Source organism: Cucumis melo, chromosome 1, assembly GCF_025177605.1.
Source record: "Cucumis melo cultivar AY chromosome 1, USDA_Cmelo_AY_1.0, whole genome shotgun sequence".
In the NCBI taxonomy this organism is placed as follows: Eukaryota; Viridiplantae; Streptophyta; class Magnoliopsida; order Cucurbitales; family Cucurbitaceae; genus Cucumis; species Cucumis melo.
This window is the reverse complement of record NC_066857.1, coordinates 36677481-36694300: the sequence shown is the minus strand read 5'-3', so window position 1 is coordinate 36694300 and position 16820 is coordinate 36677481. Positions and strand designations below refer to the sequence as shown.

The 16820-nt window shown below is 31.9% G+C and overlaps 3 protein-coding genes and 1 long non-coding RNA gene across 5 annotated transcripts; 2 read left to right on the top strand and 2 right to left on the bottom strand.

Annotated features, from left to right (window-relative positions):
- The first annotated feature begins 4251 nt into the window (after nt 1-4251).
- LOC103500593 (homeobox-leucine zipper protein GLABRA 2) lies at nt 4252-8978 on the top strand. Its single transcript, XM_008463947.3, has 11 exons — nt 4252-4452; nt 4555-4769; nt 4856-4973; nt 5063-5272; nt 5366-5728; nt 5839-5940; nt 7097-7309; nt 7423-7600; nt 7717-7988; nt 8367-8453; nt 8549-8978. The coding sequence occupies exons 1-11, from the start codon at nt 4372-4374 to the stop codon at nt 8924-8926; spliced, it is 2217 nt and encodes a 738-aa protein (XP_008462169.1). The 5' UTR covers nt 4252-4371; the 3' UTR covers nt 8927-8978.
- Nucleotides 8979-9988: 1010 nt separating this feature from the next.
- On the bottom strand, nt 9989-10697 carry LOC103500591 (30S ribosomal protein S17, chloroplastic). The gene has a single exon (XM_008463945.3). It carries the CDS (start codon nt 10602-10604, stop codon nt 10110-10112), a length of 495 nt encoding a protein of 164 aa, XP_008462167.1. The 5' UTR covers nt 10605-10697; the 3' UTR covers nt 9989-10109.
- Nucleotides 10698-11459: 762 nt separating this feature from the next.
- Nucleotides 11460-14530, bottom strand: LOC103500592 (rop guanine nucleotide exchange factor 12-like). 2 transcript variants are annotated; one of them, XM_008463946.3, is made up of 7 exons: nt 14209-14530; nt 13732-13848; nt 13455-13609; nt 13213-13287; nt 12841-13113; nt 12441-12761; nt 11460-12108 (listed from the first exon to the last, which is right to left on the bottom strand). In XM_008463946.3, exons 1-7 carry the CDS (start codon nt 14528-14530, stop codon nt 11701-11703), a joined length of 1671 nt encoding a protein of 556 aa, XP_008462168.3. In that variant the 3' UTR covers nt 11460-11700. The 2 variants fall into 2 exon arrangements, with proteins under 2 accessions (XP_008462168.3, XP_050947186.1); XM_051091229.1 differs by having other exon boundaries at nt 13732-13837; nt 14209-14358.
- LOC127151458 (uncharacterized) lies at nt 11976-14934 on the top strand. The gene is made up of 2 exons (XR_007824426.1): nt 11976-12125; nt 14242-14934. It is a non-coding gene; the product is annotated as an uncharacterized LOC127151458 (long non-coding RNA).
- The last annotated feature ends 1886 nt before the right edge of the window (nt 14935-16820 follow it).

Here is a 16820-nt window from a genome sequence, read left to right as displayed (position 1 = left end):
GTGTTTGTATTGACTTTTAAAATAATGTTTTGTTTTATTTAATATAATATTAAAGTAAGTGTTCACTGGTCAACTTGAATTTGTCTCTTATTTGTTTAAGCTCTTGAGTCGATAAAAAAACAATAAAGAATTTGACAAGAAGTCAAAATAATCCGAATAAAATGTATTTTATCTAATATTATTTATTAATTTTTTAAAATGTTTGTTTTTGAAAAAAAAAAAAAAAACATATTTTAACGAAAGTGACATGTCATATATATATATATATATATATATATATATATATATATATATATATATATATATATATATATATATATAAAGGTTTCAGTAAAAGAAATATATGTTTGTTTGTTTGTTTTTGAAAATACATATTTTAAAAATTGAAAGAGGAGCACGTTTTTTTTTTACACCTTACTAATGAAATAAACCAATACATATGCTGCACGTGTCAAAGGGCGATTTGAAGTGCATAGGAAATTATTAATGATAATATTAATATGGAGAGGGACAAGACGTGTGAGTGAGGCTGTGATCCACTGCTGCTTTTCTCATTTCATCAATTATTTCTCCACCCATCACAGCCGCACGATCTCCCCTTCCCTTTTTCCTCTCCCCCCCCCCCCCTCTAAATACCACTTTTTATCCTTTGCATTCTCTCAAATCATTGAACATTAGATTAAAATTTAGGAAAAACACAAAGTAATTAAGCCAAGGCTAAAACAATTCATTTTGTTTCATATAATCATTAATCAATGTTATATATATATTTTAACTTTTTACTAGGTTTGCATTAGTTAATTTCATTTTCCATATATAAAGTTAATTCATCTTCAAAATTGTACCCTAAAAAAATACCCTTAAACTATAAAAAAATTTCATAAATATCCTCGAACTTAATAAATTAAAAAAAAAAAAAATTCTCGTTGATTCAAATTTTACACCACTCTTTGTATCAATCAAACTTTAACTATTTCTATTCAAAACTAACGATAAACAGAGTAGAAATATATATTTGTAAAGAAAGAAAAAAAGAAGAAGAGAAAAACAAATAATGAGAGACATAATTATTTTAATGTCTTTTATGAAAAGGACAGAACATAGGTTCCCTTTGATTTTTCATCAAAATGATTTTGTTCATATAGCACATGACGTCATTAAAGTATATAAATAACAATAATATGTTATGTGGGATTTGTATATATACTTTGTTCTTTGGTACTATAGACCCTATTAGATTCAATCAACAAGCATTATACAAATTAAAGTATCTCAATCATATGCACCAAATAAAGGATTAATCAATTCTCTTACTGATTTTCGATAGGCTTTGAAATTCATCGATATATAAGCTAAAGTATCGAAAATTTGGTTGATTATATCCCATGATACGTGTAATTCAAGGGAATTGTAAGTTATGATCATGCCATGATACGAAGACTTTACAACAAACTAACAACTCTAACAAAATACAAAATTTAATTCATATTAGGATAACTAACATAAATGTAATCGAGCCCAAAAATATTTACGAGACACGTAAGAAAATAGAAGTGCATGAAGCCAGTGAAATATTTTCCCAATTTTCACGTATGTCCTTGAATATTATGGACGATTAGACACTTCCTTGCTTCTTCTTATTTGCTATTTATTCGTCTAATCTTTCGTATTTTCTTTCTTATATTTTTAAATGATTTATGTTTTTTTATTTAAATTTCCTATTTCATCTAGCAAGATTTTAATTCAAAGCTACTTTATCTTCCTCGTATTCTAGAATATCAACATCGTTTAAAATATCATTTTTACATGATCTAAACGATCGCTTACCATGGTTAACGCAACTGTCAAAATTTGAAGTCGATTCCATCATTTAGAAAGAACTACGTGATCGTATTGATATGATCTAAATGATCGCTTACCATAATCAATACGATCGTTAGAGCTACATGATCACTTATCATAATAAACACAATTGTTTGTTATGATCAATACCATCATTTAGCATATAGTCGACATGATCGTTAAATAATCTAAAGCATTTTTTTCCATCGTTAAAAAAGAACAACACAATCATGACTATAGTACACAATCGTTTAGAAGAGAATTACTCGCACACATATGATCAATTAGTCGTGGGTTGACGATGTAAATATTTTACCGGTTCGCTGTATATATATATATATATATATATATATATATATATTATATAGGAAAGAAATATGAATTGGCACGTGTTTCAAATGCTGAAATGTTTGACTGATTCACTCAATACCAAAACCAGCCTTGGTACGGTTGTGCCCCTCAATTAATCCACTTGGTTTCTATTTCTTTAAATAATATCTAATTTATTTCCAAACCTTTTATTTTCGTATTTAATGTGATGTTGAAACCCTTTTTAACTTTTTTGAAAAACTCTGCTTCCTCCTTCATTTTTACTTTTTTAGTACTTTTTTTTGTTTTGTTTCCTTTTTTTTTTTATATATAATTCTTTTAAGTTTTTATTTTTTTAATTTTTTTTTTGCAATTTACCCATTTAACTTCAATTTTTTTTAAAATTTATTTCATTTAAATCAATGATAAAGTGAAATTTTTATATACTATTTTAATAAAGGTAACGTAGTAGAACTTAATTAATTCGTTTTTTTAAATCAACTAATAGGTATTAACATTAAGGACGGATGAACGAATGAAACAAATATTTAGAAAAATATACAAAATTTAATTTCATATGTGTTTTTTAATTTTGATATTCAAATATTATAGAACTAGATAAATTGTTACGTCACACTCAAATATATATACCAAAATATTCTATTATGTCTACGATAATGTATTAGACCTTTTATGTTTTAAATTTAATTTTTTTTTAAGAGTTAATATGTGAACAACTTGAAGTTTCAAATATGATGTTTTTGGATGTATTTTCAAATTACACAAGAATAAAATTTATTAACTTTAAATTTGGGATATTTATATATATTTTTTTAAAACTATTTTTTGGCCGCAAAATTTTTTGGATTCTATCACTCTCTATCTTAATAAAATCTGAAACTTTTTGCTATATTTTATAAATATTTTGTCAAATTTGTCAATTTTTTTTTTTTTGTTAATTATAGTACTCAAGACATGATAGCCTAGCCTCACAAGAAAGGATTACGAACCAATGATTGAAATAAATAAATAAAAAGAACGGATGTTTGCAAAAATAGCAAAAAAATTTATGATAGTAGAACGTATGTCACTACATTTTCTAAATTGCAAAAGTAGCAAATTTAAAAACGGATGACTCTCTGATAGTCGTTTGATATTATTAATTACTTATCATATTTGTCATATTCGTAATATAAAAAAGAGAGGTGTTACGAGCTATTTTTTTTTAAATTCTTTTGTCATCTGATGCAATTTTCTTAAAAAGAAAAAAGAAAAAACATGTTCGTACTCATTCAAATTATGTTTACTAATTAAAAATGAATACAAAAATAAAATCGTTAATTCTATTAATCTAATTTTAAAAATAATAATAATAAAAAAAAAACTCATCAATTTCATTTTCATTATTTATTTCATTCTTTTTTGTTTTTGTTTTATTCTATCTTCGGTTTGTTAATTTTAAATTTATGTCCTTCGTTTTATCTAATTTTCTTCCAACTATTTAAATATTAAGAAAAAAAAAACACACACAAACTTACAAAACAACAACACACCCTATATGTGGAAAAATGAAAAATATGTAGTTTTAATTACATCACTCACGTTTATTTGGAAAACAAAATGATAAAAATAAAATAAATAATCTTGTAACTTAAAAATCCTTTATTTATTTATTTATTTATTTATTTATGTTATTTATTTTAAGAGAGAAGAATAAGTTAAAAAAAGAAAAGAAAAATTGGGTTCAAAAGGTTTCCATCCATTCATCCAGAATTTGTACCATTCAGCATCTCTCTCTCTTATTTTTCCACTTCGGGTACTGAAAAAAGTGTAAGAGTGTGTTTTTTTTTTTTTCTTTCTTTCTTTCTTTTGGGGTTTGTTATTTAACAACTTTAAACAAACAATATATAACATTTTTCTTTTGATCAAATCATTCTCTTTCGATCTTGTTGTTGTTGATGTAATTAACAATATGATATATTAGTGCATGATGTAAATGTTTCTGTATTTGATTGTAAACCTTAAAAATAAAAACGTGAAGTTTTCCCACCTCCAATTTGTCTTTATCTCACTCACTCATCGATCACTAAACACCATTCGTAGTTCATACTCTCTTTCTCTTTTTGTCTCTCTCTCTCTTTCTTTCTTTCTCCGCAAAATATCCCTTTTTACTATTTGTAGAACCAATTTCAATTTTAATCAATAATCCCACCGCCATTCATGGCCGTTGTCATGTCCGACAACCATGCTTCTCGCCGTCTTAAAACCCTTCCTTCTTCTCCGGCTCTCTCCCTCACTCTCGTACTTACTTGCTTGCTTGCTTTACTTGGTTACCTCCAAAAAATGCAGCTTAGCTCTAATGGGTTTTTTTGTTTTTGTTTTTTTTTTTGTTTTTCTTCTTAGGCTGGGGTTTTTGAGAATGCGGGGCCGATGGATGTGGAAGCAGACACGACGGGAAGGAGGGACGATAGCTGTAGTGATAACTCTGAGCCGGCGGGATCGAGGTCGGCGGAGGATTTGGGAGTCGACCCAGATGATGAAGATGAAGATAAATTGCAGGGGAATACAAAGAAGAGGAAGAATCGTCATACTTCGGAGCAAATCAGAGAAATGGAAATGTAGAGAAACCCATTAATGGAAACTCCCTTTCTTTCTTTCTTTCTTTCTTTCTTTCCTTCTAATATTTGTTTTGTGCATTTTGTAGGTTGTTTAAAGAATCACCTCATCCAGATGAGAAACAACGGCAACAACTCAGTGAGAAACTTGGTCTTTCATGTAAACAAATCAAGTTCTGGTTTCAGAATCGTAGAACCCAAATCAAGGTTTTTCAAAACATATTCAACACTTTTTTTCTTTCTTTCTTTCTTTATTCCTCTCTGTTTGTTCTTCATCTCTTACTTTTCTTTAACAGGCTATTCACGAGCGTCACGAAAACGCTTTATTAAAAGGAGAAATGGAGAAATTACGAGAGGAAAATCAAGCGATGAGAGAAATGATAAGTAAATCTTCTTGCCCTAAAGGTTGTTGTTCTGCTTCAACTAATTCCCTAGACCCAGTTTTCAACACTTCTGATCAACAACAACAGCAATTAGTAACTGAAATTGCTCGACTCAAAGCTGAGGTTAATTATACATACATAGATTTTTTTTTTTTTTTGTTTTTTGCTCTTACAAGTTATAAGATCGATTATTCAAACTGAAATTTGGATTTACAGGTGGAGAGATTAAGAACAGCTCTGGATAAATACGCGCCGGCGGAGACAGAGAACAGCAAGGAGGAAGGAGGAATAGAGAGGGGGAGGAATTTGGAGAAATCGAAGAGTATATTGGGATTGGAGAAAGGTAGAGTTATGTTGATAGGGAAGAGAGCGATTGAGGAGGTGGTGAAAATGGGGGATTCGGAAGAGCCGCTGTGGGTGAGAAGCGTTGAAACAGGAAGAGAGCTATTGAATTACGATGTGTATAGGAAGGAATTGGCGGTAGGAAATGAGAGAGGGAAGAGAGAAGTGGAAGCGTCGAGAGAAACGGGTGTGGTGTTCGCTGATCTTCATCGATTGGTTCAGAGCTTCATGGATGTGGTAAATGAATGAATGAATGAATTTATTTTTGAGTGAAAAATGTAGTGTTGGAAAGATTGTGAGTTTTTAATGGAATTGATGAGATGTTTGTTTATGGGTTATTTGTGAAGGTTCAATGGAAGGAAATGTTTCCGTCGATGATCTCGAAGGCGTCGACTATGGAGGTCGTCTTCAATGGCGACGGTAACAACAGGGATGGTGCAGTTCAACTGGTGAGTTTCTTCTTCTTATTTCTTTCTTTTCCGGCAGAGAAAAGAAAATCAGAAAAAGCCACGAAAGTGTACGGACCAATATTAAGTTTTTGGAATTTTTTAAAAAATATTTTCCATCTAAATTTTTTTCTTTGATTCCGTCGGTTGGTTTTTCAACGTTCATTCTGACCTTAATGGTAATTATACTCTCAAATTTAAATTTTATATATTTAAAATTTTAATTTTTTTTATTTGAAATTAAAATTTTGTATTTATAATCTTAGAAAAAATGGTGAGAAGTTTTCTTAGTAGACTTTTTATTATTATAAATTTACCTTTTTGTTTTTGGATTTTCTTGAAATTAAATAGAGAAATTTGTCGAAATATTTATACTTATAGAAAAATTAAGCATAATAAATTTTATCTTTTAGTGGTTTTGATTCACAGAGTCAATATTTTGTTGATTCAAATATTTTATAGGAGTGCTAAAAGAGGAAACCTGTAATTTGCTTATTGTCATTTATTACTATGATTTTTATGTTTTTCGGTATAAATGAAAGAGAAGTATTTGAATCAACGATCTTTTAATCCTCAACATACATTGTTGCTAGTTGAGCTAAACTTTTATTGACATTATGATTATATTATGATTATTATGTTGAAGTAGCTCAATAAATCGTTTTTCTTTTTCTCTTTTTTGTTTGAAGAAAAAGGCAAGTGTATGAGTTGTTTTCTTTGCTTTTGGAAATATCCATAAATACGTTTCCAAATATGTGGATGACAAAGAACATATTTTTAATCCGTCCGAGAAGTATTTGTCACTTAATTAAATTAAGACAGGAAAAGAAAATAAATAAAAGGAAACAAGGTAAAATTGCTAAAAGAATTTAAATCGTGTATCGAAATTTTGAAAAATAGTTTTTTTTTTTTTTTTTTTTTTTAATAGAAAAATATCTAACCTAATATTTTTACTATCACTACATTTTTTCTCATTATTTCATATACATCTTGATATATCGTAATTAAGATGAGAAACTTAAAATAATAAAAGAGAGATTCAAACTACAAACTTTGACGTGTGTATATGACGGTATGTAAGGAGTTTAGATATAGTTATAATGATATAGGATTATATGGTAGTTATGGCAGGAAGCTCATTTTTCTGCCAGGGTTGCAGATGTTTGCTGAGCTCCAAATGCTGACTCCAACCATCCCTCCAAGAGAGATTTTTTTCGTTCGAAGTTGCAAGCAACTAAGCCCCGGTAAGTGGGTCGTTGCTGATGTCTCCATCGACAAAGTCGGAGACCATCTCGACTCATCTTCCGCCTCTCGTTGTAGGAAACGCCCCTCTGGTTGCATCATCCAAGACACATCTGACGGTCATTGTAAGGTACAAGGCCCTTTTATTAATTCATCATCATCTAATTTTATCGATTGACGTTGGGGGGTTCTTCGTATCGAGTAGTTTTTGAGTTATATATAGGAGTGGTTTTTGTTTTTCAGGTCACATGGGTGGAGCATTGGGAATGTCACAAGATTATTGGACTTCACACCATATACCGAACCATCGTCAATAGCGGTTTGATATTCGGAGCAACGCATTGGATGTCCACGCTACAAATGCATTGTGAGTGGCAGGTTTTCTTCATGGCCACCAACGTTCCCATGAAGGATTCCACCGGTAATTTAAAAGGCTTCACCCATTATTCTTAATGTTTCAATATATATCCCTTCAATATTATAATGCTTTTGTCTGGTCTCGTCGATCTCAGTTTCTAAAAACCTAATAATATATAGGAATCACCACTGTTGGTGGGAGAAAAAGTGTTCTTCGATTGGCTCAGAGAATGACCTCTAGTATTTATCAAGCCATCGGTGCTTCCAGCAGCCATACATGGACCAAAGTTCAGAGCAAAATAGGTGAAACCATACGGATTGCTTCCAGGAAGAACTTGAAAAACCCACATGAACCTACTGGTTTGATCTTGTGTGCAGTTGCTTCTGTTTGGCTACCTGTTTCCCCTAAAATCTTGTTCGAATTCTTGATCGATGAAGCTCGCCGTCCCGAGGTTTGTCTCCCTAATTCTTTTTTCAAATCGACAAATAAAGTAAGCAAGTAAGGTAAACTATTGTAAGTCGCATGCAAAGAGAGATATTCTATTTTAATAGATAGATATATTAGATAATACAAACTCAAAACATTAGTAGAGTTAGTCTATATATATATAGTACGCTCCTCTTAATTAAAACATATATACCTCCTTAATTGTTATTAACATAAATATGAATGTAAATTAGATTTGAGGGTTTTAGAAGGAAATGACATTATATCGGAGTTTAAATACATGAAGTTTTACTTTTATATCTTCTTAGATCATTAATAGCTTATGGTAAATCTAATTATCTCAGAGTTTTAACATAACCGTTTTGAACCATGAAACTTTTAGTGGGATGTGATGTTAAGTGGCGGTCAAGTAGAAATGTTAGCAAACTTTGCCAAAGGACAAAATCGAGGCAATGCAGTTACTATCCAAGTGAGTATCCTCTCCTCTCTTTTCACATGCAAGTTGTACATCGTCACAACCTATAAACCGTTGAGATATAATTCAATTACAAATGACTAATGTAGGCAATAAAATCAGACGAAAGCAACAAGTGGATTCTACAAGATAGTCTAACAAATGAATACGAATCAACGGTTGTCTACGCTGAAGTTGACATGAACAGTATGAAGTCTGTAATGGCCGGGTTCGACTCAGGCAACATCACGACATTACCGACAGGGTTCTCAATACTTCCGGATGGCCACCCAACAAGGCCATTGGTTATCAGTTCTAGCAAAGAAGAGAGGGAAACTGGAGGCTCATTGCTAACAGTAGCTTCTCAAATCCTAGTGAGTCCCTCTCCAACAGCCGAAACAACGTCGCAGTCCGTCGAGTATGTTAACAATATTATATCACATACTTTAGAAAATATTAAAGCAAGCCTACAAGGTGAAGATGATTGAGTATCAACCTTTATTATTTTTAAAATATTAAAATCAACACTTTTTTCTTTTCTTTTCAAATTCTAACATTATATAGGTGTTTCCCCCCTCCTTTCTCCCGCTAACCGTTGGAGAAACAGTACTGAAGTTCTCTCAAATCCCTCCATAATTCGGTTCAAGAATTTTTCTTTACTGTTTTCGAAAACTGACCGTAAGTTTTTGTTCTTAAAAGAATATATATACGTAGGTTAAAAACTTGCATGTTTTAAATATATTAAATTATTGATAAATAATGATAAATACGAAATTCAATTCTAAACTCCATAATTGTTGTATTAAAAAGAAAAAATAATACATAATATTGAAGTACTATAAAAAGTTTAATGTGTATCAATCCAAATATACTTATATGTGACAATTACCTTGCTTTATTGATCAATAATGTCTAAACATCTTCTTTGTGTTTTTCCTTTGTTAATGTAGTAAGCATAATAAAACTAAAAGATCAAATTTAGTGAAAAAAGTCAATCTTGTTGTTGAACTTTATTTGGTGTCTCAGACACTCAAACTTTATAAATATGGCAAATTTTAGAATTCAATAGGAATTAAACTTTCTTTTGACATTGTCTTGTGCCATTGTGACTCATTGTACATAACGTCCTAGTGAAGCACTCATGCAAACATTCCATAACTACATTGTAAAACGCTCATAAAAACCTTTTGATGATTGGCTTCTCGATCGTTCTTATTGGCATGACACTTGCGACCTCACTTTCGTTACCCATTCTCGATTCTCTTCTTGTTTCGTACATTTTAGAAGAATTCTTGAAAACTAGTTTAAAACCCATTTTAAAAAACTCGAATTCAAAAGAAATCATCTAAATTTGGGATTAGAGAATTAGGATATTCTTAAAAAGTTTGGGACTAAAATGTTAGAGTTTGTTTAGTCGTAACGATACCATGAAATTCAAATCAGACTATCTTCTCAACCAAAAGGAAGAATCAAGAAAATTTGAATAGCAACAACACTTTGTTCATCATCAATGGCAATGGCAATGGCAGAGATGTAGACTCAAAAAAGAATTCGAAAAAGAAAATATTATAAAATTCGGACAACTTGGGTCCAGTCTCATCAATACAACATTCACGAGTCATTCATCAAACCACAAACAACATTCAGATCCACAAAATCAACCAATTACAATCAAACCTGTTCTTGCTGAGACTCCAATGGAATTCCAAGCTCTCCTCCCTCACCGCCTTCCGCCGCTTTCTTCTTCGAAGTCCTCGCTGGAACCGGAATAGCCAGGAACGTCTTCATCTTACTAATCGGACGGCATTTTTCAAGCTCCACAAAATCTCCAACCTTGAACTGGTTATCCGGATCATGCGCCTGGTACTTCTTCTTGATTCTAATCCGACGCTTATATTTCGGATGAGGCGCTAATCGGACTACCTCAACGGCGACGGTTTTGTCGTTGGTGGCACAAACCACGCGGCCTTGCAGGGACCTCATGGCCCTAATGGAGGGAAGGAAATTGGGGGTTTGGGAGGCCAATGGCGACGGTGAGGAAGAGGGCTTAGAGAGGAATGAGAGAGGAGTTGAGCCATGGAGGAAAGAGGAAGAAATTGAGAGCTTCTTCAAGCTTTGTAATGGAGGAATTTGAAGAAGGGATGAGGAAGTTAGAGTTGTAGACATTTTTTTTAGGGATTTTTGTGTTATCCGAAATGAAGAAGACGAAGATAAGAAGAGATGAACGGGAGGAGGAGGAGGAGGAATCGTGTGTGAATGAGCACATGGTAAGTAAATACGATGCTGTATAAAACGACATGTCGTTTACTATTAAATGTTTACTTATTTATTATTATTATTTCTTTAACTCTCAAATTCTTTGAAAAATCTTCTTAATAACTATTACAAGAAGATCCCAAAATATTTCTCACTCACCAACACCCTAACTTGCTATTATTTCTAAACACATCCTCTCTTCTTTTTTCTAAAAAATATTCTCGAACTAAGAAAGTCGAGTACTCAGTTAATTATTTAACATAAATAACTAGTGGTGTTTCAAAAACTTGGATTACTCAACTCAACAATATATATAAACCCTAGACATGTGTCATAATCATTTAGTTCTTTCGTTTGGACCTTCCAACTTCAATGTTCGAAATATGAAAATTTAAACTTTTGAATGGACATTATTGTAAACTTGAAATTTGAGAAAAAAAAGATAAAAAATTTGGTTGAAAAACTATATAAAAATAATGAAAATTGAATTATTTATTCAAATTCGGTCCAACTCAAAGTTTTTGGTTTGGGTTGGTTCATATTTTTTCCCAACTCGATTTGTGTACACTCTTGTAATTAACATTTATAAAAAACAATTGTTCAAGCATGACTTGAGTTGAAAAGTGTCAATAGTATAGATACATGCATTTGATCAATGGAATAGGCTATACTCGAATCTTTCATTCTAACATGAATTTGTATCCGCTTTGAATTATGATTAGAGGTGAGATGGAGGAAGATAGTAGTTGGAAAATGGAGTTGATATTTTTGAATGTATGAATCTAAAATGACTACATTAATTGATACAAATGATACATAGAACAATTTTGGTTTTACACAAACACAAAGAGTTGTGATTCCAAAATCCAAATTAAAAAAAGAAGAGAGAAAAAAATGGGGTTGATCTCATTCTCCTTCTTCTTCTTCCTATTTACACAAAAGGAATGTATATAACTGAAATCATGGAATTTTGCCTCCAAATCATCTCTCTATCTATTCTTCTTCTTCAATGGCGCGCCGTTGGACTTCTCACAGCGCTCAAATTCTCCAGGTATGAAACCCTCTTGTTCGTCACTATATTCCCTGGCTTATTCCCTTGTTTCAGATCTGAATCCGCGTTTAAATCATCTGAATTCCCAAACCATTCCTTCTTCATCTCCAACTCGTTTTGATCCTGTCCCCACCCCATGAAATCCAACAGCGTCATTGAAGCTGGCGTTTCTGGGCCGTTGTTGTTCAACTCTTCTGATTTCTCCATTGGGGGTTCGCTCGTCGGTTTCCTCCTTGTTGCTATTTGTGATGGGTTCTGAGTTAACCTATCGGCGTGGAGTACGTCTTCAATTCGTGACATCACTGTGAAGGCTAAGCTTTCCAGTATTCTGGAGTAGCTCTCTAAAACGGCGTGCCCCACGTCCTGCAGTTCACCAAAGAGTAAGTTTGTTTGTGGTGGTTCATCACACTATGAAACTAGGTATTTACGATATGTTTGGACATGTTGTTTTAGACAGTGTTTTATGATCTCACACTCCAAAGAAATGGGCACAGGATTGTTATTTCCTATTTGATTATATGGGCAAAAAACATATATCATCTTATTTAGGAGAAGATATTGTTGGGCAGAATTATAATAAGCATCTGTTTTTGTAGCCTAAAGTTGAGAAGCTTTCATTTTAGTTTGTATAAATTGTGTTTGGATTGTTGATAATTTTAGATGAGATTATAGACAAGGAAGGAGCGTTCTTTTACCCGGTTGAACTGAATTTTGCTGATGTCTAGTGAAGATTGTGGAATTCCAGGGAAGCGGTGTTTAAGTATTAGCAAGATGGTTTCTGCTCTTTCTTCAAATAGTTCTCTCTTTTCCAAACTCACTGCTGAACCCCAAGTAGATTTTCCATCTTTCTGGTTCATCTTCCTTCTCCAAATCACTATGGAGGCTTCAATTCTGTCTTTGAGATCTAGGATTTTATGCTCTGATGTTAGGTCCATGCTGGAGAGAAACTGATCCGGATCAAAGAACTCAACTGTTATACTTCTGTAGATGGAATCCCCTAGGCTTGCCCTTCCATTCTGTAAAACCACAAACAAAACTTAATTTTGATTGAAGATTCATTTTGAAATTGTTACAAACAGAATTGACTTTGCCTACTTTAGGGAGAGACTCAATGTAGTCTTCAGGGATCTCCATTTCTGATATGATTTGAGCATTTATAGCCATGGCTGCTTTGAGAACTTGGTTGACACAATCCTTCTGGTACTGCAGAAACTTCCTCGACATGTCTGACAAACCATTTGGGGGAACTTTGGCCGTAGGTAGCCACCATTTATCATCTTTCCTTTTGTTATTTCCTTTCTCCGAGTCATCGGCATCTCTTGATACATAGTAGAACTCATTTTGATCTTTAAAATTATCCAGACAATCCTGCATTTTGTCATGGCAGACCCAATATCACATAGGATTCGTTTGACTGAAGCAGAAACAACAAGAAAAAGTAAAGTAGATTTAAGCCATAGTTCTTACAATTAACATGGCATCAAGCTTCCTCAAAGCTGGGATATTCAAGTGCAAATCATTTCGTTGCCGTGTCACCATGATCTACAACAATAATAAACCTTACTTGTAAGATAGAAAAAGAAAGGTAGGAGCATTAGGCTTAAGGTCGGGATATTAATGAGAATTAAAAGGAATAATATTCTCCTAATCTAAGCTTGTGAGACTCATATCAATGGATTTTAATTACAGAGTTGAAATTGGATTGTTACCTCCATATTCGATCCATCCTTGGATTTTTGTTGTGAAGGAACAAACTCTACAATGTAATCTGTAACGGATAAGAGCAAATCGATTTCTTTTCTCCATCTTGCTTTTCTTTCTGCTGACATTGGCTCAAGACGCCATTGTTCTCCAAAAACAGAAGCTGCAAAATTGAAAGAATTTATATCTAACAAAAATTTCTGTACTGGTTCAGCTGGATTTTGAGGCTGAAAACCGAGGGAAAATTTTCTCAAGGGTACAATGGAAGAAATTTTAGGGACGTACCAGCAAGGTTTGTGATTGCATTAGACAATGCCAAGGCTGAGGAAACGCCCTTCCCTCCCCCAGACATGTCTTCCCCCAAGAGTAACTTTGCAAACCTCTCTTTCATCTGTTCCATTTCTGAATTATAACCCAATTGGAAGAGGAAATTAATTGCAGAATCAAATAAAAAGCCCTCCATCTAGAATAACTAATGACCTTATTTTGATACCTAACCTTCAACTATTTTAGTCCTTTTTGGTCCTCAAGCTTTATGTTAGCTCTGTTTTAGCCCTTCAACCTCTAAAATTTCTATTTTTGTCCCAACGCTTGAAACAATAACTATTTTTGTCTTTAACATTAACAAGAATGTGTACAAACGTGGCATGTGCTGAAGTTGATTAAGGTAAGTATTGGTTAAGTAGATATTAGATTATAAAACAGTTACAAGGATCAGAATTTTTGTTTTGAAAGTCTCAAGGACTAAAAAGAAACACGAACCTAAGGCCATCTTCTCCCTGGCTTCTTTTTCAGTGGCAAGATCATCGTCTTTGCTGCTCAACTTTGGCTTTGGAGCCCTTTCAGATCGATTGGACGGTGCCAGCGGTGGCCCAGCTTGGTGTTTCTCAGAAGAGTTGTTGTGAACAGGTGTCGATCCCTGGCTTCTCGACGTCGACAAATCATCTTCATTGGCAGAGTCAAATACATTTGCACTCTCCACACTCAAGCTCTTGGCATGTCTGCCTGTATTCTCATGCGTTCCTCTGAAAAGAAAGAATCTGGACCTGAAACCTTCGTGCTCTTGCTCCATAGCACGAACCATTCTCAGTTTCTTGACGAAACGTTTGACTGAAAACACAAGAGACAACAAACCGGCAACTGGGTGGTGATGTGGATTTCAGACAGACAGCATAGAGAGAAAATGAAGAGAATTGAGAAAAAGGAGGAAGAGAAGCAAGCAGGATTTAGAGAAGAACTAGAAGAAAAAAAAAAGGTGGATTAGGATATTCTTGTTTCGCTTCTCTTTACCTCCTTTGAACTAAAGAATAAGGAAAGTTTTTGTTTTATTTACTCTCTCTCTAGTTTTACTTTTTGGTTATTGGATTGATCTTTCCTTTTCTCCTTCTATTTTTGAGAAGGAGATCGATGCAATGTGAGGTTCCTCTTAAGAAAAGGATGATTTGGTTAGACAAAGAAAGAAAGAAAGAAAGAAATGTTTTGAACTTACTTTTTGCTTTTTGGTGGAAGAATTTGCTTTGTTTTTTTTTTTTTTCTTTTTTCTCTTTCCTTTCAGCAGTGCCTCAATTGGATGGTTTAGGTCAAACTTTGCTAAAATTGAAAAAGATTTGGAAACACAACCATCCTTCATTCATAACCATCTTCTCTCTCTTCTTTTCCTATAATGAATATCCATTTTAAGTGAAGGAAGAAGGAAGACCAATCCATACACACACACACACACACACACACACACACACACATTCAATTTCTTGCCTTTTCTAAACTTCTATTTATATATGTTAGTCTTTTTCTCAGGGAAATTTGTGTAAAAGGAAAATCTATTATTAATTTCTGTTCAACTTTAGAGTTCATTCAATTGTAGTCTAAATAATTTTAAAAAATCTAAAATTTAGTCTCTAAGAGATTTATATATATATATATATAATAACAATTATTTCCATATAAGAAAATATAATTTGTAAATATGTATTCAAAAGTTATAGTAAAAATATCGATGAATAACCATTTTTTTTTTTGGAGAAAAATCAACTATAGAAAAGTAACATAGATTAAATTATGGTACTAAAGTTTGACATTTTAAAAAATTAAACAAACCTCGAATACATTAATCAACATAATTGAATTTTTTTTTTCAATTATATTCTTAAGCTATAGAAACTTTTTTTGGATAAATGTTAGGTATGTTTTTCTAATTTTTAGAATAAATTGTTGCATCGACCTAAGTCTCCATTTAATGATGAAGAAGAAGAAGAAGAAGAAGAAGACAAAAACCCCTTTAACCACACTTCTTGGAATAATCTAAAAGTCAAAAGAATAATTTGTCCAATTGAGCTTTTTATTTATTTTATAATTTAAGAGATAAACACTCACATTTTAGTTTCAAAATTCTTAATTAAATGATCTTGTTTCAATATATTCTTTATAACAACTACTTTTTTTAGTACTAAAAAAAACATGTCAATTACGAACAAAACACAATTTATAGTGATGAAAACTAAAACAATTGTTCTTTCAAACATTTTAAAAATATAATATGTATAATTCTTTTCTATCTCTACCCACGTAATTGATATCGGAAACGACGTCGTTTTGAAGAACAAAGTTTTCGTTTTTTTTTTTTTTTTTTTTTTTTTATCCATGTGTTTGTAGTTTCATTGATATCTTTAGGATTTTATGGATTCAATATGGATAGGATAAGAGAGGTGAATCGATATCTTCATTATGACATGTTCACATATTTGAAAATAATAAAATATTTTTTTAACAATTTAAGCACATTTTTTTAATTTTCTAGAAATATTCATCGAAATCGACTTTTTATTGATATTCTTCATTGAAATTTTCGTAAAATTAGAATATTAGTATTCCCATCAACATCAATTTTTTAAACCTTCCATACATTTTTTTTACTTAATTTTTTAATTAAAATTTTATATTCTATTCTTATTGTCTATCATTAATGGAATATAAAGTTTTACTATATTTTGTAAATATTTTCAACAATTTTATCATTTACAATAATTTTTTTTATATAACATTTAAATTTTACAAATTAATATTTTTTTGGCGTTGGAAATTTTAGTTTATTTTGTATTTGATGTTTTAAGATAATAAAAAACTTAAGCTTAAACCTTTTAGGGGTTGGATATGGTTCACTTTAGGGGTCATATTCACATTTATGAGGTTAAATTAGGTCTATTGAATTTAATAATGTTTGACTGTTCTAAGTCTAAGTTGAAACCAAAGGGCTTAGGGTTTAGCTTTTTTTTAGCTTTCAACCAACAACATAAAGCCTACTCTATGGACCTCTAAAATAATTTCTTGAGAATTAAATTACACTTTAATTAATATTTCTAATCCATCAAAATTCA